At 38.1% G+C, this 20,449-nt stretch overlaps 1 protein-coding gene across 8 annotated transcripts in view; it reads right to left on the bottom strand.

Annotated features, from left to right (window-relative positions):
* Positions 1–20,449, bottom strand: part of MTR (5-methyltetrahydrofolate-homocysteine methyltransferase) — a 51,327-nt gene that overhangs the window by 9,248 nt on the left and 21,630 nt on the right. For 5 of the 8 annotated variants that reach the window (XM_059841667.1, XM_059841668.1, XM_059841673.1 and 2 more), the window contains 15 exons: positions 20,049–20,125; positions 18,819–18,931; positions 17,306–17,446; positions 16,479–16,664; positions 15,706–15,885; positions 14,607–14,723; positions 14,367–14,507; positions 11,816–11,905; positions 11,020–11,172; positions 10,410–10,517; positions 7,518–7,618; positions 5,465–5,532; positions 4,488–4,608; positions 1,434–1,515; positions 569–667 (listed from right to left, as the gene is read on the bottom strand). In XM_059841667.1, coding sequence (XP_059697650.1) covers positions 569–667; positions 1,434–1,515; positions 4,488–4,608; positions 5,465–5,532; positions 7,518–7,618; positions 10,410–10,517; positions 11,020–11,172; positions 11,816–11,905; positions 14,367–14,507; positions 14,607–14,723; positions 15,706–15,885; positions 16,479–16,664; positions 17,306–17,446; positions 18,819–18,931; positions 20,049–20,125 — 1,777 coding nt within the window. The remainder of the gene's footprint in view (positions 1–568; positions 668–1,433; positions 1,516–4,487; positions 4,609–5,464; positions 5,533–7,517; positions 7,619–10,409; positions 10,518–11,019; positions 11,173–11,815; positions 11,906–14,366; positions 14,508–14,606; positions 14,724–15,705; positions 15,886–16,478; positions 16,665–17,305; positions 17,447–18,818; positions 18,932–20,048; positions 20,126–20,449) is intronic. The other 3 variants (XR_009485807.1, XR_009485806.1, XM_059841669.1) reach the window with 2 other exon arrangements.

Here is a 20,449-nt window from a genome sequence, read left to right as displayed (position 1 = left end):
ATTTCTGGTTCCTCTCAACTACACCAGAAGTTCTTTTATTACTTCACAATACACTAAAATACAAGCAGAGAAAGACATTCTCCTACTGCTCTGATCACTCACCTAAACAAGACTAAGACATTAGGAAAGCATGGTGGCTTAATATTCTGAATAGAGTGTAGCTCAATACCAGCAAAAGCTATTGTACCATTTTCACTACGCCAGCTGAAGCTCCACATATCCTTTTACTGCTCCAGGAGAGCACTGGTCTCCTGCAGGTTGATTAAGATGACATGACTGCCAGCTCCATGGAGGTCCTAGATACCACTGATTAGCCACTGAGGACAACCAAGAATTTGCCAAGCATGTGTTAAGAGTCATGCAGCAAAGTCTTATAGGCTAGAAAATTTGATTTCATAAGCACTTCTGGAAGTTTCCAATTCATTTTACTGCAAGTTTTAGATTAAAACAAATATACCTGAAGGTCTTCACAAGGAGCTGATCATTAGAGTAACAGCAAGTTATTCCTAATAAGTGAACAGCAAGTGCCAACCACTTCAAACAAGAAGATAATCAATTACATTTGTACCTTGAGAGACTCATAGTGTTCTTGTCTAATTTCTTCATATTCCTCTAATATTTCTTCAAAGAAATCATCCTTCATACTGTCATCTAAGAGCTGGGAGCACTGAAAAGAAAAGGAAGGAAAAAGCACTAAGTACCTAGTGTAACACGCTATGGTAAAGACAGAGTACAAATTTCAGACTAGGCAACCTGTCTTTCAGACTCTCTTGGCAACACTAAACTAAGCCTTACCATTAATCTGCAACCTACATTCAAACTATTCAAACTAGCCATGTTTAGACTACAATTATTACTGAGATCTCTGCCCGACTACACAGGTAACATTAGCAGAGCCAAGTCCAGGTCTGGAAAGATGTGAGAGGAGAACACCCCAAAATTTCAGAGACTGAATAGTCACAGAAGCAACACACAGCTTGGCCTACTCTTTATCACCACGTATTTGCCAGCTAAGACCACCATTTCTCTGAAAGAGAATCCATCCCAAAAACTCCAGCCACGCATTTCTCAGTACGAATGTTGCTATCTAACTAACTTCAGAAATATATCCAAATTAGCCAGAATAGCAGTACACATAGAACTCCACCAGTCTTCACTACAAAACTACAGTCAAGGACTCAGTGAATGTCACCCTCACTAGAGTAATGGACATTTAAATGAAAGTGCCCGATGACAGTAACTGACACAAGCCAGTTGAGAACCACGCGGCAGCACCAAACAGCTGAAACAAGTGTAATTTAGAAACTTGTCTCTGATGCACCCCTTTTAATTTTCTGCCACAACACTAAGCCTTAGAGGAAAGGATGAAAGGGACAACAGAAAAACAGGGCACATATCTTTGCAAGGACAAGAAACTATAATTTAGAACTTACAACCACAACACTCTTGGATGCATCCAGGACATGAACTACAGGTGCACTATATCGTGGGGCAATTTTAACAGCTGTGTGTGTTCTTCAATGAAAAAGAGAAAGAGTGAGCATTTCACAACTAAAGCAAAAAATCAACAAAACAAAAAACCAACCAACCAAACAAAAAAACCACCACAAAACAAAACAAAACAAAAACCACCCAAGCAACCCACCAACAAAAAAAGCAGACAAAATCCCCAGTGAAATAAATCCTGACTTAATGCATAGACCAGAACTTCAAAAGAAGAAATTCATTCATCCATCTGCTATCCATGAATCATTAAACACAGATTTTTAATAACAGGTATAGAAACACTTTCCTTCAAAAAGTATCAGAACACTTCATAAATAATGTGCCAACTCACATTCCCTCAATGTCATACCAGCCGAATGAAAATCAGCAAATCATTAGTTTTGAGTCTCAGAAATCAGTAAGAATATTCCAAACTAAGCCTACCAAGAACTAGCAATTTCTTTAATCCTTTTTGCTCATCTTACATTTTGTCCTCCCGCATGCTAATTTTTGGGTCTGTGGATTAGCATTAACCTACTTCAGTGATGATTATCCCACTTCTCAAAATCAGAGGCATAAGTCCTCTATACACCTGAAGAATTAATTCTGCCAGTGGTCAATAAATATTATAAACTTGCACCTTGAAGATGCAGTGAACTTTGCATTGTAATTACAGGTGCAATGAGGACAGACCCTTCTCTTCACAGTCTGTCAAATTATGAGACTACTTGCTGAAGCCACAAAATATAGACTTTAATAGATCTACTACAATATGTGTTGCTCTGAGAAAGAAAACAACATTGCTCACACTTTCTAGTGATGCAAGAAAGAGCTCTGCTCAGTCCTACCAAAACTTTGCAAGCAAGCGTAGGAACAAAGATGTTTTAGGCCTTATAATTTGCTTTCTTATATACTAAGGTCAAACAACATTACTAAAATTAAACTTGAATCAGAGCCCAGGAAGCAACCTTCCCTAACAAAGGTAAGATCTCCCTTTTCTTCAGGTTCTGGCAAATATTTAAAGCATTTGGATATGGAGGTTTACTCATGTCTGTGCAAAACAGCTGTATAAACAACTGTCCAGCATCCCCTGAATCTGCTTCTAGGAGATGCATTTTTGATCTTGGCAGCTCTGTTTTTTACAAAAAGGTATCTCATCTGTTTTGATGGGAACACACAGAGGAAACAAAAGAAGACATGGTCCTAAAATGGCACTGTATCAACCATTACATACTAACTTTTGTATTTTTTTTAAAGTAAATTTTATGGCGATGAGAATGTCACCATTATTTCTCAGCACCTGAATTTACCAAAATAGCATAATATGAATAGAAAAATCATCATTACTGTAAATTATGAAGAAACTCTTATTGTGTGGATTCTGGAGACTAAATCCAGCCTCCCTCCCTCTCTCTTTCAAACTAACCTCACTATACACTCTTCCAAGTACTCATGATCTCCTTATTCCAAGTAACAATGCCTATTTCTTACAGTGAAAAAAAATGCAGATGGCTCTTCATTAGCAACTTCTGACATATACACAACCTTTAAGAATGCACATGGGAGGTTAAGTTGAAGACTAGAAAGTAACATTAAATATACATTAAGAATCCAGTCGTCCATAAAGAGTGCTTTTACTGAACATATATTTTATAGACACTGTATTGTATCTGGGCATATGTGCAAGTAAATATTTATATATAATTCACATGAATAAAAACAATTTTCGTACTCAAAAGTATACATATATCCTTTAGTAATTTCTATACTCAAGGATAAAACTAATGCAGCTTCCCTGTTAACTACATTCCTCTCTCTGAATAAATTCTGCAGAATTGTTTAATGCTGGTTATTTGACATCAATTACTAGGCCACAATGCCCTGGGTGAAAAAACTAAGAAGAACTGAAAAGGCTCTCCCTAAGACCTCCACTTAGAATAAAGCCTTCCCCTCGACTCCCCATATTTTTTGGTAGTTTTTTATTTGGCGCTTTTTTTGTTTCTTTTTGTAAGAAAAAATCCTCCACGTTTGCTCTCAGTATCAAAGCAGTAGGAAGAGGCTCACATGGAAAAGGCTCACATTATACATGCAGGAACAATAAAAGCAGGTAGTGATCCTACTCTCCACTGTCTGTCAAATTATGAGATGATTTGCTAAAGCCAAAAATACAGAATACAGTACGTGCTGCTCTGATAAAGAAAGCAACACTGCTCACAGCTTTTAGTTAGACAGAAAATGACTTCTACAGTCTTCTGAGCTGTCACCTCCTCAAGTATATTGTACACAAATCAGTCAGCAAAGCGTGACCCACGGCTGTTATACATGCCCAGAACACATCTGCAGTAATGCTAATAACAGGTGTCACTGAGCTGTCAACATGGTCTTCAGGAAGTCACAGCAGCTGTATTGTTTCATTTGAACAGATCTGAGAGAACAAGATTTTAACAGCTCAGTCTATCAAAATCAACATAAGTACTTCACAGCAAGCAGCAGGGCTTTATCCCCTACCAGCCTGCCTGAGCAGCACTGGAGGCTCAACACAGTCATCACCACATTGAACAGTGATCCGGGAAAATACAGTAACTTCCTTAAAGATAACAGCTCCCTGATGTCAACTATTTCTAGTCTCAAAATCCTGCATTTTTTAAATGCTTTGGCGAATTAAAATAGAACATTCAACCCCTTAGAAGAACAGGACTATATTTATTTCTATATGAGCAAAACCTTTTAGAGAAAACACAGTATTTCCACATATACTACATACTTGCAAAAATTGAAATGTTTAAGATGTCCATCATTTGTTATGTACTAACTAGATTTTACCTCAATAATCTAGGACTTCTGAAACAAGAAGTAACAGTCAATGTTAGGCTGAATACATATCAGTATGTGTGTTGCAGGAAAATGAGAGAAAGGGGAAAGAAATGGCTATAAATTTTCTTTTTCTCTAGTAAACACTGTTTGCATACAAACTGCCCATCTTCCCGATTGAGATATCTTACTTAGAAGTAGTTGCTCCTCCAATGAGCAAAGGAATCTTTATTGCCAATCTCTCCATTTCCTTGGCGACAAAAATCATCTCATCCAAAGATGGGGTGATGAGACCAGACAGGCCAATTATATCTATTGCAAATTTACAAACACACATGCACAAAACTTTAGCCAATCCATTCAAGAAAGACACAGAAATTCCTACAGAAAAAAATATTTCATACATCATATATCTTCATGCCTCAGATAGAAAATAATGAGATGCAAAGCAGGATAGTCACTAGTCTAAAAGGGATGTTTGACCCAATTAGAAAGTGAAAGCTTTCCAAGAATGACAGCAATTCCAAATCCCCAGTTAAAGATATTTCTCAGCCTTTGCAGTTGCTGAACACCTACTGCTCTAGCTTCACTAATAAATAAACAGCACTTTTGATTAGCAAGCTCCAAGTCTCAGAAGTTCAGCACTGAAGAGGGAAATAAGACAAAATAATTATAAGTTCTGCTCTTAGAAACAGCAAGTGCCTTCAAACTTCACCACCTATGTTTCACACCATTCATCTTTTCCAAAATGCAGTAGACTGTTCCAAAGCAACTGCAAGTTGTTTCAGGAAGTTCATTATTTATTAGAACAATTCATTCCTGATTTCACACTCACTGATCTGGCAGGCCAAATGCCAAGTTCTTTTACTGATTTAAGACTCAAAAAGAAGTTACTTAGACCTTTTCAAGGCTCCATTTATCCATCTGTAAAAGAAATACTACACCATCTCTCTCAGAGTTGTCCTTCTGATACTGGGTTTCAGTTCCTCAGGCTAAGTTTCACAGAAGTGCCAAATGCTAAATAATTAACATGGTTAAAGCAGAAGTTCTGATTTCTCTGAAGATAATCTGATCAAATCACAGTCAGTATAGGAATGCAATAAGCAGCAATAAAAAATGTGATTTAAAAATCAAACAATTCAGAAGTACTAATGAAGTCTCTCTATACCTGCTTTGTTCTCAACAGCAGCTCTTAATATCTTATCACATGGAGTCATGACTCCTAAATCAATAACTCTGTGGAAAAAAAGGAGATGACACAAGATCCTTTAAATAGCAAATCAAATTTCTGTTTCAGGGCAAATACATTCCTCTTGCTGTAAACAACTGACCTAAAAATTGAAATTAAGATTGAGATTCTTTGTTTCTCTTAAGACCATTTGGGAAATGGGAAATTGGGGATTCTTTATATAGGAAATATCTCTGGGTCTTTTAGTAAGAGTTCCAGATGGCATAACAGTTAAGAAAATTCAAGTGTAAGAGGAGTTTTTTCTTTAAAATAAATTTTTGTGGTTGTACTAAGTCTGGCTGAAATGAGTTAATTTTCTTCACAGCAGCTGGTATGGTGCTGTGTTTTAGATCTATGGCCAAAACAATTCTGCAAATTAAAGTTTAACAATTGATGAGCAATGCTTTCACAGCATCAAGGCCTCTTCTGTTTCTTACTCTAGCCCCCCAAGAAACAGATTGTGAGTAGACACAACTAGGCAGATGACCCAAACTAATCAAAGAAATATTCATGGCACATGAAGTCAAGCTCAGCAATAAAAAGGGAGAGTAAGGGGCATAGCAGGGGTGAGCCATATTTTGTTCAGGAGCGGCTAGGCACCCGTCTGTCCATAGGAGGTGATAAATCACTCCTTTGCATCACTCCTTTCCTTTTCCTTTCCTTTATTTTCCCTCTTCTTCCACTTCACCTTCAGTTATTACTTTTCTCCACCCATCATTTTTCTTGCTTTCTTGCTTCCTTTCCTCTTTTCCCATCTCAGTGAGATTGGCTGGGTGGAAGTGAATGAATGGCTGTGTGGTGCTGATCCACCTACCAAGCTACCCACAGCAGTAGCATTTCTGAAGGCATCTGGATAATACAAAAATGTTTTGTGGACATTGTATCTTAGGTCAGGAATATAAGATGATTCACACCAAGCTTGTTTACCTTCTTAAAGCATTCATTTCATGAAACAGGACACTGAACTTCCCTTTTTAGCATTTTATTCCTATTAACCCTAGCAATTGCCAAGGTTTTTATTTCTTCAAGTAAGCCACCTCAGCCTGCAGATTTCACTCAGCCTCACTCATATTCACGGTGACAGAGAACACTATGGCTTCCTTTCAGTAAGAAAGTCTAAATAAAGCTCAAGAAAGCCTGAATCCAATCAACAGAATTTCAAGAGGAAATTCAATGGAATATATTGCATATATACAGCACTGCTATTGACTTCAACACTTTGTGTTTTGAAATAAAGGGATAAATTTGGCTCTTTCCAAAGGAAATGACAACCCAAAGTCAAAACTAAACTAAAGGAATATACAGTAAGACAGAGTTCCAAAACCAATTCAGCTTTGCACAATGTCTGACAGACCATTGAAAAGAGCACTGATGGAAACATGACCATTCATTCCAACACTGTTGCCAAGCCTTCTGCACATAGACGGGCCATGAAAGACCTGACTTTTCTTGAAGTTCTAACTTTTGAAGTTTAGAAACAGAATGAGAATCTCATCTCTTATTTAAGAAAACACACCTCAGCAAGCTTTTAAAACCTCATAGTTAACAAACAACGTGAAAAACAAACTACAAGATTCATTTGAATCTTACAAGACTATTTTTTTCCAACACAACCAATATACGGCATTGTCTACTGCAACTGTCATATCTGATTTCTTCACACATTATAAAAACATCACAGTTATTATATTTAACTAATATAAAACAAACACAAAAACTGACGTTCTCATCTATATTCCAATTGATGTTAACTGCAGAATCACCTCAGATGTCAATTTATTAGGAAAAACAGTATTCAAGGAGGATGCAATACTCCCTCTTGCCTCCCCATTTAGTAATAGCTGCTGTGATCTGTGATCCCAATCACAATGGGGAACAGAGGACAATACCCACGAGATGCCCAGTTCTGTTATCACCACAGCTCCAGCCACAGAGAGGTACTAATTACTGACCCTTCTACAGTTGTGTTCTCAGCTACCTGATGTCTCTTTACCTGAAGTTGTTGCAGCCCAGAACAACTCCCACAATGTTCTTGCCAATATCATGTACATCTCCCTTCACAGTTGCCAATACTATTGTACCCTGGTAAGGATCCTGGAAGTTGAAGTAGCAAGAGTTAAATTACTCAGAAGCCTTGGTATGTTGAACACATCCTTCAATAGTGCAATCCTAATCCATGACCCAGACTTCTATTATAGTATTGCAAAGTGTAGTACGGATAATACAGTATTAAAAAGTATTATAAGTATTAAAAACCATCTTAAAAGATCCAGGTTATAGAAACTTGCACATGAATTATTCTTTTAAAATGCATGGATGTTATTCAAAAATCTGTGCTTGAAAAAACAAAACAGCGCATAAAACCATTTCTGGATAGCATTTTTTGCAGTGCAGTAACTGAACTCCTAAGGTACTTCTGCTCCAAATATACACCTTGCCAATAAAGAGATTAAATATTTAGAATAAAGGGTATGAATACTTAAAATTACATGTCTGTTTGTGCATCAAGATCAATCTTTTGATGCAATGCTGAGAAAAATGGGATATTAGCAAACTTAGAAATTAGAGGAATCAGAAAAAGCAGCAGAGGCTCATTTTTATGCAACACAAATAACAACAGTTTTCAGTGCAGTGATCAGGCTACTTCAGACTACCCAAGCTGAACAAACAGGCTGAAGAAGGATCAGCTTGAAGAAAAGAAGCTGTTCTGTCACAAGGAGGTCCTAGGCTAGATGGCATTCAGCCTGACAAAGGGTGCTGCCAGCAGCACAACAGTGGAACTTCCCACAGCAGTTCTCCACCAGGACACAGGACTTGGCAATACCTTTTTAGTTGTATAATCACTGCCGTCATTTGGAACAGCTCCAGGCTATAACAGTAGTATGTCTGAGTTGCTGCAGCATCAGATGCCAGTAAGCAACTACATAAATTGCACAGAATTTAAATATAGTGGAATTCTGAGCATATTGTATGTGAAACTACAAAATATTTTTCCAGACAGTATCTCATCTCCTTCGCACGTGGCAGAACTGGATGACTGAATCCTTCTATGAAGCACGTTATATTTCTGGACATATAGAGCAGCTCTCTTTTTCATGAGCCTATATTGCTTTTGTAGTTGCAATATTATGGGTTAAAAAATCTTGATATATTACCAAGAGTGATATTAGTATTTTCCTGTAGTTCTAACACATTTGTTGAGTAAAATCCCTGGATCTCCACCAATGTTGCTGTTTACTAAAATCTAGTATCTATCTCCCCAGTGCTTCTGTTTTACAGAAGGCCAGAGAACAGAGGAAGCAAAATGGAGGTCTGTAAGTCAGCCATCTCATTAAATCAACAGAAAATTCTGCAGCTGAAAATATGCTGCTGGGGAATGGGGAAAGAGATTAATCAAGGACTGGGAGAAGAACAAAACATGCCGGCTCACATTAGGTATCACACCTAATCATAGCAAATAATTACTGATGATTTCATTAGTGATTGATACAAAAGAAAAAAAACTGGATTTGCACATAAGAAGGAAAATCTTTGCTGGATAGCAAGCAACATGAGCAACAGCACATACCACTTTAAATAAACCCTATTTTAGGCACACTTATTTCAACCGTCTTAAGCAAGGAGGTCCTCAAGTTCTGGGCATACATCCAAAGGCCTTCATTTTTTTTTCATCTTTGATAGAGATCCACAGCCACAGCTATTTATCCTCAAACGTAACTATCAACGCTTTGCATTTCCTGGCAGTATGTGACTAAAACTGTCCCGGAGGGTACAGTGGCCTCGGTAACATCAGACAGATCAGTTACCAGAGTCTGCAAATCTTTTTCCTTCAAGCCAGTATACTTTGGGAACAGATGCAGCTGTTTTATCTCTTTCATTGATTCTCTGTATAGTGGCATGTCTTTTTAAGAGGAGGGAACTATATCCCTTGCCCATCAGAAGGTAGAGAAGGCAAGATGACAGAAGCTCTGCCTTTTTCTCCTGCTCTCCTCAGCCACACAGAACATCTAACTCACTCTCTTAGAGTGTTTGCTATCTTTTTTAGAATGTCTCAAATTCCACTTCACTTCTTTCTAGCCAGAGAATTAAGTGCCAGAGGGTTCACAGAAGATCCTAATCCACTGCTCATGGAATCAATGGGGTAGTGATTTTAAACAACTTTAGGATCAGAACAAAACAGAGGGTGTGAAATACCAGCACTGTTGTCCAAATTAAAATAGAACAGCATGAGCTGGAGAGAGATGATGAAGTGAAAGGTGATTTGTGACAGCCAGAGAACAGATTAACTTGAGATACAGGAGAGAAGACATCTTCATATCTGGAAAGAGCATGGGAGAAGAGACAAGGCATTTCCCTTCTTTCATGAAGATCAATCAGATTTAATTATGACGCTGTTTTTCTTTCCAAATTTTTTGCTGTATTTGTTACATTTGTGCTGGACAATCACACAACAGATGCACAGCACATATACTGTAAGAAAATTTCAAGCTAAGAATTGGGAACAATTAAAAATTTTAAAGGAGAATTAGAGAGTTTGCCCAGGGCAGAAGTACTAGAAGAAAGCAGCAAAAATCTGATATAAAGTTAGAATAAATAACACCAAAATTAAATGCCTGTAAAAATACAAGAAATTAGTTACATTGGCATAAAGGGCCTACAAAGGCTCACTGGCATAGTTCAGAAAACTTTGTGAGCTTAGGCACACAACAAGCAGAGTTCCACAAAATCATGAATTTCAAACCTAACTCAAATTTTGACTGAGATTGTCGGTCTCCATGTGACTGCATCAACTCTCCAGCATAATAAATATAAACAGCAACAAATAATTCTTATATTTGTCATAGCACTCTATTAAAGAACTACAGCACAAAGGATTGTATCTTGCCTCTTCTTCTGTGATGCCTTGCTTGGCTCTCCTTTCCTCTCTTTCTTTTTCCATATAGGGAATAAGGTGGCCAACTGCTTTCTTCATAACTCGAGCAGACTTTATCACCTGCACAGGTAAAGGTGGGGTCAGAATGAACAATAAAGACAAGGTATAGGAATAAACTCAGTTTTCTTTTAGCCTTCTCATTCAGGCAATAAATGAAACTTCATTTGCAGCCCCAGGTGGCAGTTTTCAGATCACTCTGTGGCTGCTGGCCTTACTGGGATCTACACAAAACACTTTCTTCCACAGTGCAGCTTCCCAGACCAATCACAATAGAACTGAAGGCTGCAGACAGACCCAGACTTGGAAGGTGCTAAACACAGCAAATTTTATTTGGGCTTTTACTCTCCTGCAGTTTTTCATGGGCTAAGACTTAAAACTGCATTTCAAATAAAGCAAAAACACACAGGAAGAACAGAAACAAACAAAATCATACACAAAGAAAGTCGAGTTTCAAAGTAAGAAAATGTCTGCTTCTCAGCAGTACCTGAATTTCTGCAATTCCTACATTTTCAATTCTAGTTTTTGTTATGTAGGAAAATATATAACATTATTTTCTCATTACCTGAGGCAGAAACATCTTTCCAGCACCAAAAAGATCACCAACAATTTTCATGCCATTCATCAAAGGCCCTTCAATTACATTTAGAGGTCTAGGATATTTTTCCTGGTTTAATCTTGCTTCTTCTGTATCTGCAATGACATACTTCTCAATGCCCTGAGGAAAAAAAAAAAAGAGAAGCTTTTATTTTGCAAGAAATACAACTTTTATTTAGTTGCCTTCGCCCCAGAAAAACCCCACAATGAAAGTACAAATAGAAACTGCAGATACTGATAGTCTTTAAAAATATCTCAAATGTGTATTGAAAGGAGTCTTTCTTCCTTTGGTTCAAAGGAACCAAAACACTGCAGGTCTTAGGCAGATAAAGTTACTCACAGCATTTCCCCAGAATTAACAGATTTGTTCATTTTTCTTAACTATGTCATCGGAAAAACCCAACACTCAAAGGCTGCTTCCTCAGTCCAGATGCCACTCAATGCAATACTACTGAAGGACTAAACACAGCCCTAGGAAGTAAAAGGAGTGTGTTCCAAAGCAAAAGCAGTAATGTTTCTACCAACACTAGTGGAATAAAATATTAAGGGTCAAAGACTTCAGCTTCTGAAGCTTAAAGACACACCTCTACACTTTCTCTGTTATTGAAATTAAATAGATCAGTTGCCTTTATTATTGTTAATTAAGAGCTTGTGAAAAAAATGGTGGCTACAGAACTTTTAAGGGCAAATATATCCCTTAAGGTCTGAGCTGAGCTCACGGCTCTGAGCGCTGATGGCTAGGACAGTTTTCCACACAAATTCACCTTGATGAGAGCATATTCCAGCCTTTCCTCCACAGAGCCTTTACGCCACTCATCAGTCTGTACAACTTTTTTTCCTCCTTGGGCATGATTCTGAAAAGAAAAGACATCCATAGGAGCTTGCATGCATTAGAGGTACAATTATGGACTTCACATTCAGAAAAATGAGGATATTTCCAAGTAGTGACTCATAAAATAATTTTAGACTATTCAAAAGGTTTATATACATGCAAATCATGTTGCAAACACCTGTGATGTAATACATGCACCCAGGGTGTGTACATCCCAATAGGTATACACCTCAATGGAAATCTAAACAAAGTAATTTTTTTAAAAAAAGAAAGAGCAGTTTGACAAATTTTATGCTCATAAAAATGATGACATGACTAATCCTAAGGGATTTACTTCTGGGAACACATTTTAAATTGATTCCTGGCCCACACATTACATTTCATTTTAAAATTCTAATTAATTTGGCACTAATTCAGTTTCTGCTGGAATAGGTTATGTTACTCCATATCACAGACGTGTTTTCAATCAGTCAGCCTACAAAACTACTGTTTGTCACACACACAGACTGCCCCAAACTACCACATGTCCTCTGTCTCACACTCGTACTCTCCTTGGCTGTGAACACAGAGGCCAAAACGGCTTCGTAGTGCAAGAAAGTTCACAAGCACCCACCCCAGGAACGCTTGTAGAAGAGCACCTTACACAACACACTTCAGGCAAGTAATTTCTTTTCCTTACTCAGTTATTAGACATAATCTGACATCTCTCAGGCCTTATGAACTTCCTATACTTTTGAGTGCTCATCAGCAAGTTTTTTAAGATAAAGCCATGGAAACAAGACCTCACTCATGGGAACAGAAAACAGAACAGCTTTTATTCAGGTTTATACAAATATTAGCTAACTTCACAGCTTCTTGTTTCCTAATCCTATTCCCCTCGTATGTCTAGATTGTAAAATGGAATGAAGGAAGGAATAAATTGTTGCCTGAAGACAACGTAGAGTTATATTAATTCTTAGTTATATTAAAAACCTGACTGGACATGTCCCTGAGTAACTAGATCTTGGCTGGCCCCTGATTGGAGGAGGGGGCTTGTTGTAGATGATCTCCAGGAGTCTCTATCCATCTCAGGAATCACCTTATGTGATTCACTGAAATGATACCAAGTGCTCAACCTCTGGCCAAAAAGTTTAACAAGGGAACCACTCTAGCCTAAAAGTAACCCATGACACTGTAAGGTGGACATGCTGGAAAAAAAGTGCTCAAGAATGTCTGCAGTTACATCATGGAAAATTATTTTTAATCTCAAACTTCAAATGAAGACTGATTCCCTAAATCTGCAAGGATAAAGCTCCTCTTTTTTGCCACTAGACTACTTCACTCTCTCAGTAAAACTACCACCACAAATAAAAGCAGATTTTCCAACAATGGCTTCCCAAACTTACAGACCTAGGACTCAACATCCACTTTCATTTCTACCTTTAAGGCTCCATTTAAATTCACATTCAGCCTTCTGCACAAACACTTGCTCATGTAATCCCTTTCTAACTCTCCCTTTATTTTTCTTCCTCTTTGTGCAATCTTGAATATCCCAATGGTGCAACTCAGCTTAAACAGACAAGATCACTCCCAGGTGAATTGCTTGGACACCACGAAAACCATCTGGAATAGCCTAAGCACAAGGGATAAAGAGAATCTTCCTGTAGTAGTTTTTAACATGTTGCCACTGCTGCTATAAAGCATGCACCACCACAGGGCAAAATACAAACCAAGTAAAGCTCTGCACAGAAACACTGCCTCCAGGAGCTATAAAACAGGCATGCAAGTCTTCTTGTGCAATCAAATCTAACCGCCACCTAACCCAGAGATATTTTTGCTGTATCTCCCATTAAGAACAGAATTTCAACAGTTACCTTACAGACAACTGTAACATTTGTCCTTTATCACCACCATCATTAAAACATCTCAAAACCACAAAATATCTGATCCTCAATCTTGACACGTTATATGAACTGGAAATCTATGCAGAGCCACAAATCACAAGCAACTATTTCACTTTTTTATATACTCCAACTATTACCACCAGGGAGAGAGATTTACTCAATCTCCCACTGTGCACACGTCATTTAAGTTCCAGCACCAAGATCAGCTTGCTTGTGAGTTGGCCTTTTTTTCTGGTTTTTGTTGGTTTGTGAGCATTTTCTTTGGCGGAAAGTTTGGTTGGGATTTTTGCTTCTTATTTCTTGAGGGTTTTGTTTTTTTCTTTAAAGAATGCCTATGCAGCTTGGTCACCTGAAGCATATGAAGAGCTCTGGCACAGGCTCTTCCATGGCATGAAACTGGAGAGGTTTGATCTATCACAGATTACTCATTTTATTCTGTGTTAATAACTGAACCACTTGTAGTACCATCAGTAAATTCTTACACCCACAGCTATACTGACACATGCAGTTTTATAGGCTGTTTTACCTATCACCTGCAGGGAGGTGGTGAGGCTCAGGTGCTAAGCTAACTACTGTTCAAAGCTTAAAACTGGAAGTTACCTGAGCATAATGTAAAAGTTTCTCTGTCGCATCAGGATCTTTGTTCCAGATTAGATTCTCACACAGCTGTAGCAATTCCTTGTGGATATCATCATACACAGGCAGATTCCCAGCATTCACAATTCCCATGTCCATGCCATACTGGAAAAAAACCATACAGAATCCTCCAGACAAGGCTGTCAGACATAGCACTGCACATCTGCCAAGTGCAAACATACGGAAGCCAAAAGCACATCGTACCTTAATTGCGTGGTAAAGGAACACTCCATGCATTGCTTCTCGAATGGCATCCATTCCTCGAAAGGAGAAGGACAGATTGGAAAGACCTCCACTTATCCTGGCTCCTGGCAGTGTTTCCTATAGGAATTGCACACAGATTTCTAGAAAAGCACTTTCCAAAAAGGAAATGTAAGTAAAGCATTCAGTTCATAAAACAGCTGGCCACCAAGCTCAGTGCATTGGCTATGTACTCTTTCTCTTTTCCCTGTTCCAGATCCTTCCAATTACTCAAATTCATAAAAATCAATTCAAATCTGCAGGAAAATTTACAAGTAAGGGAAAGATCCAGCAGCTACTGTGGTTTCCATTGTCGCAGGCGCTATTCTGAACACATCAGTTCTCCCACTGCAGTATTCCCTATTTTCTCCACACAAACCTACTTTTGGCTCTTCCTGTCCCCACTCCTCTGGAAACAGGAGCAGCCAGTCTGCCCGCTTGCATGCCTCAGGAGCAGGCTGCAGCTGAGCAGCTAAACTCAAGGGTCCAGCTCTACTTCCAGGAGCCCTGTGGTGACAAAGCAGCCTGTGAGGTGTTCACCCCCAGACAGCTACTGACAGAGCATCTTCACATCTATCAGGTGTCTTGTGAAACACAAAGGTGAGATTTCCTTGGCTGTATGCAGGTGACATTCCTCACTGCTGTACTACTTTACACATATTTTGGCTACATAAAAAGTCAGGTTGCCAAACAAATGTCTTCCACAGAAAAAGGAATTTTACTGAAAAAAGGCACTTTTTGCACACCTTCAAAGAAGTCCTTTTAGCTTGCACATAAATGTGATCATTACCTCATTTAATTAAGGCAGTATATTTACAGTACAGAAAATGGATTGAAATATATTTATAGAACTATCTGAAGTTGTTCCGCTGGAAATACAGCAATACTGGGGAATGTTTGGACTTCAGAAGAGTAGTCCTCCTCACTAGGCTAAAATGTGTAACATTTTTCAGCAGTGTTTTGTTGTTTGAAGGGGGGTGGGGTTTTTTTCTGTTTTATGGGGGTTTAGTGTTTTAAGTCATCTCAGCAATATACTTCAAGTTAAAATAACCTTACAACTCACTTTTATGGTTTTGGTAGCATTGATAAAATTTATGGCATAAAGGTTGTGTTCTTCCATTCCAGTTCCTATGGTCAAAATATTAGGATCAAATATTATATCATTTGGATTGAAGTGCATTTTTTTCACAAGGAGATGATAAGCTCTGGAACAGACTGCAATCTTGGTTTCTGTTTCTGTTGCCTAGTGAAAAAAAATAATTCTGACATGAAACTTACAGACCACACAAAAAATAAACTCTCCAGAAATCATTTACAGCTCCAATGACTCAAGACTGAGAACGTGAACATTACAAATATAAGAAAAGGGTTATACATAAGAATATTGTATTTAAAATATCACCACCCCTATACCTGGAGTTTTCCGTCAGCTTATAAAAAGCAATCCCACTGCCCAATGTTTCATCATTCTATGCAAAGCTTAATATGTGATTTTCAACATAACTAAATTAATTCACAAAGATTTCACTCTCATGAGAAACAGTTTCTAAACTAAAAATATCTTTTATGAAGGAACAGTTCGGCATGTCTGAATAGCAAGAGACTCTCTTGTACTAACAGAGCTCCACCTAGATCAGTACATGGATTCTTCAAACATTTGAGCAGCATAAGAAATACTTACAAATCAGGGACAAAACTATGGTCATAACTGCTAAGGTTATACAGAACTTCTCTAGATCAACTCTGTCAATGAAACAAAACAACTTTGTATTGAAAAAGAGGAAGAAAGCCTTACACTTCAGAAGAAAAACAGCTCTCCTTTAAAGTAACACTCACCTGCCCCACTTCATCAAAAGCCATAACAACCACAGCTGCTCCATACAATTTAATTTTCCTCGCTTTCTCCAGAAAGTCTTCCTCCCCTTCCTTTAGACTGATGCTGTTTACAATGCATTTCCCTTGGCAACATTTCAAACCTGCTTCAATCACTGAAAAATTTGAGGAGTCTATGCATAATGGCACCTGTAAATAATAGAGAAGTAAGCCAGGGAACACACACAGAAGTTATGAATTACAGTTCTATGTGCTGTTTGTCCATTTGGACATAAAAATGCACGCAACATTAATCAGCATTTTTTAATAAATGTTTCCACATGATATTCAGAGATTCACTTTGCTTTAAATGCAAAACTCAGAGCAAATTTATTTCAAGAGCTTCTATGGCAGCTCCATCATATATCATATAGAGATCTCTACTTCTCCCTGTAATATCTTGTGTATCTATATCAGATACTCATTTTTAGAGAAAGCATATTGCAGAACTGTTTTTTTAAAGCCATTCAATATCCATAGCAACTTTAAGGTTTGTGGAAAGAAATACCATTACGCACTGCTAACATATACATTACGGCTTATAACTGCTCCAGAATGAACCTGCATTCAGCTTTTCTAGGCAGTGAAAAGGACTGGCATACATTTATGTGAGAACAGACAGAAAAGCCTCTGTTTCACCCAAAGGCCTTCCCTATTAGTGTCACTTCCTCTCAGGGGACAACTACATCTGCCTAAGCACAGAAACTGGTTTTTAAATGAAACGGTATCAACATCTCCTGCATGCAATTTACAAGTCAGTAACATGTTCTTTATTGTGACTCAATTACAACCTTGGCAATATCAGGTTCCGAAGAAATGAAGTTACAAAATCTGGTCATTGCAGTGGGGCCGTCCAACATCCCATCATCCATATTTATGTCAAGAATCTGGGCCCCCATCTCAACTTGCAATTTGGCTACACTCAGGGCTTCCTAAAGAAGAAAGTCAAAAACCAAAACAACATTGAGAAGAAAAAAATCCTAGTTATTCTCAGGATAACATTTCATTTCTCCAAACTAAGCATGCAGTCAAAAATTTAAAAATTTGTAAGACATCCTATAAGGAAATAAGGAAATTATCTGTATTGTACAAGAATACAAAAAAGTTGCTGCTATGGAACAACCTATAATTAATTTGTTTACAGAACATGACATCAGAGACCTGATGTACTGGTAGCATCACCAACTGCAGAAAGCTGGCCATATGCTTAATTGAATAATTTAAGATTTGTATGGTAACAAGGACCTGTGACTGCACAAGATGACAGGAAAATACAGTCTTTGTGATGGTATGAAATAAGGGCCTTGCATTACAAGCTCTGGTGTTTTGTAACAGGACACTTAATTTTTAAAGGCTGTTCAACATTTTTGCAAGCTGCAAAATAATTACAAGCGCTAAGAAGGAAAACTAAAGTTTTTCCCCCAGCCTACATATATATCTGAACACCCATGTCTGTTCCCTTTCTCTTTTCTGTCATTCTGCAGAGGTGTTTAAAGGTCTCTTCATTTAATAGGCCTGACCTGCTTCATGACCTCTAGGAGCCTAAGAGTCAGACTTCCAAAAATACCAACTAAGGCTTTCATTCTGATTTGATGTAACATCAGAGTATACTCTGGGAAAGAGTCTCAACTCTCAAGAAAAGTCACTCTGCTATTTGTTTCAATGTTAGAGCATTAATTCACACCAATAAAGAATGAGTCTCCCAGCCTCTTCATTTCTACCCTGCAGTAGTTTCAAGATAGCAATTACCCTCTAAGCATCTTTTTCTGTACCAATGCTTGTGTAGCATGCTGGAGTCAGAGATCAAAGTAGGTAGCAATTAGATGTAATCATAATGCTGAGCAGAATTGAGGAAGTGAGGAAGGGGAGACAGAGTGAGAGCTGCACAGTGCCACAATCTATCCCAAGTCAGATGAACCTCATAACTTGAAAGAGGGATTACACCCACCTTCTTTTCCCTCTTCTCTGTAAACCAACCCCTAGATGCTGCACAGACCAGGACATTTTCTAAACCATTACCAGCTGTATAACTAAATTAAAATTAAAAGTTTCCTGTAACACTTGTCAAAAAAAACCCCAAAAGTCCTTGTAAAGCCCTTCTCACAAAGTTATCAGTAGCTGGCAAGCAGAGGAACAAAGAACAGTGAAAAAATAAATCCTCCACATTTTCTTACTCTTGTAACTGGTGTAGAATAGTGCTTTGTGCCAGCAAAACAAACAGTAATAATGTAATGGAGCAATAGAAAATCAGAGCATCAGCTATAAAGATTATTGTTCATATGAGATTATTGTTAATATGTATACTTCATAGTTGCCTGCCATGATGAGTTTAGCAAACTTCCGTGATCCTGCAACATTGCAGCGTTCACCAATATTAACGAAGTTGGTGTACGGCCCAATCCTGAATGGCTCCAGACCTTAAAAAGATATTTTTGAACATATTTGTTAAAACAGAAAAGAAAAAACTGTGTAAGAAAGACAAAATCTCTTTTCTGAACTGTAAAAAAATAATGTCTCTCTCTCTCATAGTGATTTCTCAGTACATCAGTGCTCTAATGAGTAACTAGCAAAGCAATGCAATGAAACAGCTGCCAATACATACACCAAATCTTTCTTTCCTTCCTCAATGACAGTCAATAATTTACCTGACCCACAAAAAATAACAACCAACTTTTCCAATACACAAGTTAATCTATGATTCTTTGGACACCTGTGTGTATGTCCTCTCAACTTTCAACCATTTTACCTCATGCATGACACCCTGAGAGAAGCAGCAGCCCACTGAATTGACTGACCAACAAGGGGAGCTCATAACCACATACGCCAGTTCAGAGAAACAAGGCCAGTTGCGCCCTTGGGTAGCAGGCAATGTAGAGGCAAACAAACTCTACAGCAGAACCAAATAAGCTAAGGCACGACATCACAGGCCAACCATGTTATATTTTATTTATGCTAAACTGATTTGACCTGAGGTTAAAAGGCCAGACTGAAAAGATGGTATTGTTTGATTCAGATACATGGCTCAAAGGCTTAAAAGAATGCCTGAAGTGTGGAACATACAGATCTAGACTTTGTTAAAACAAAACATGTTCTAGACCTGGATATATTGCTGGAACACAGTCCCAGTATGACTGAATCAGCATCTGAGGTGAGACAGGACAGCCCTCACACAGCTGGTGTACAAGGATCTCATCCCAGCTCTGCCAGTAACTGTAGCCAAATTACCTGGTCTCTCTGTGTTTGACCTTCCCTGTTGTAAAGTGAAGACAAAGACACTCATTCACCATTACAACACATCTGAGACTTGCAGAGTAAATATGCTGGCTTGATTATGTTATACAAGATGGCAGCAAAAATGTTCTACTACTCCTTTAGGCAAAACAGTAAGACTTAGATGTGGTTACACATCGATAAGCTTGCTGGAGTCAGGTAGAACCAGACATTCACAGCAATGTTCTGATCAGCAGAAAACAGCCAATAAATTTATAAAGGAAACTTGCATTAGTTATGAAATTAAACTGTTACACACTTTACCTGACAGCAGCATGTATCCTTGAGAGAGAGAAGGTGGAACACGAGGCTTACAGAATTTCACAGCTTCGGCAATTTTTCTGAGTTACAGAAATAAGAAAGTTTTCAATTAAAATTAAACTACTCCAGACAAGACTCAAACAGCATATATACTAGCATAAACAGCATATATACTAGACATATAGCTACATTTCCAATTTAGCCCTGTAGAGACAAGACTAACTATGTAGTTCCACTTTGTGAGGCCAAAGGCAAAAACATACTCCCAGAAAATTCTAACTAGCTATTTGCAGGAAATATACAATGCTGAAGGTTTTTAAAGTACAGAATGAGACACAATGGGACACTTGAAGGATTTCAGAATCAGTGTTCAACCACACTGATTCTTACCATATTCAGGACTT

This window comes from Haemorhous mexicanus, chromosome 3, assembly GCF_027477595.1.
Source record: "Haemorhous mexicanus isolate bHaeMex1 chromosome 3, bHaeMex1.pri, whole genome shotgun sequence".
Taxonomy (NCBI): domain Eukaryota; kingdom Metazoa; phylum Chordata; class Aves; order Passeriformes; family Fringillidae; genus Haemorhous; species Haemorhous mexicanus.
The sequence above is the reverse complement of the archived record's forward strand: the minus strand, read 5'-3'. Positions and strand labels throughout refer to the sequence as shown.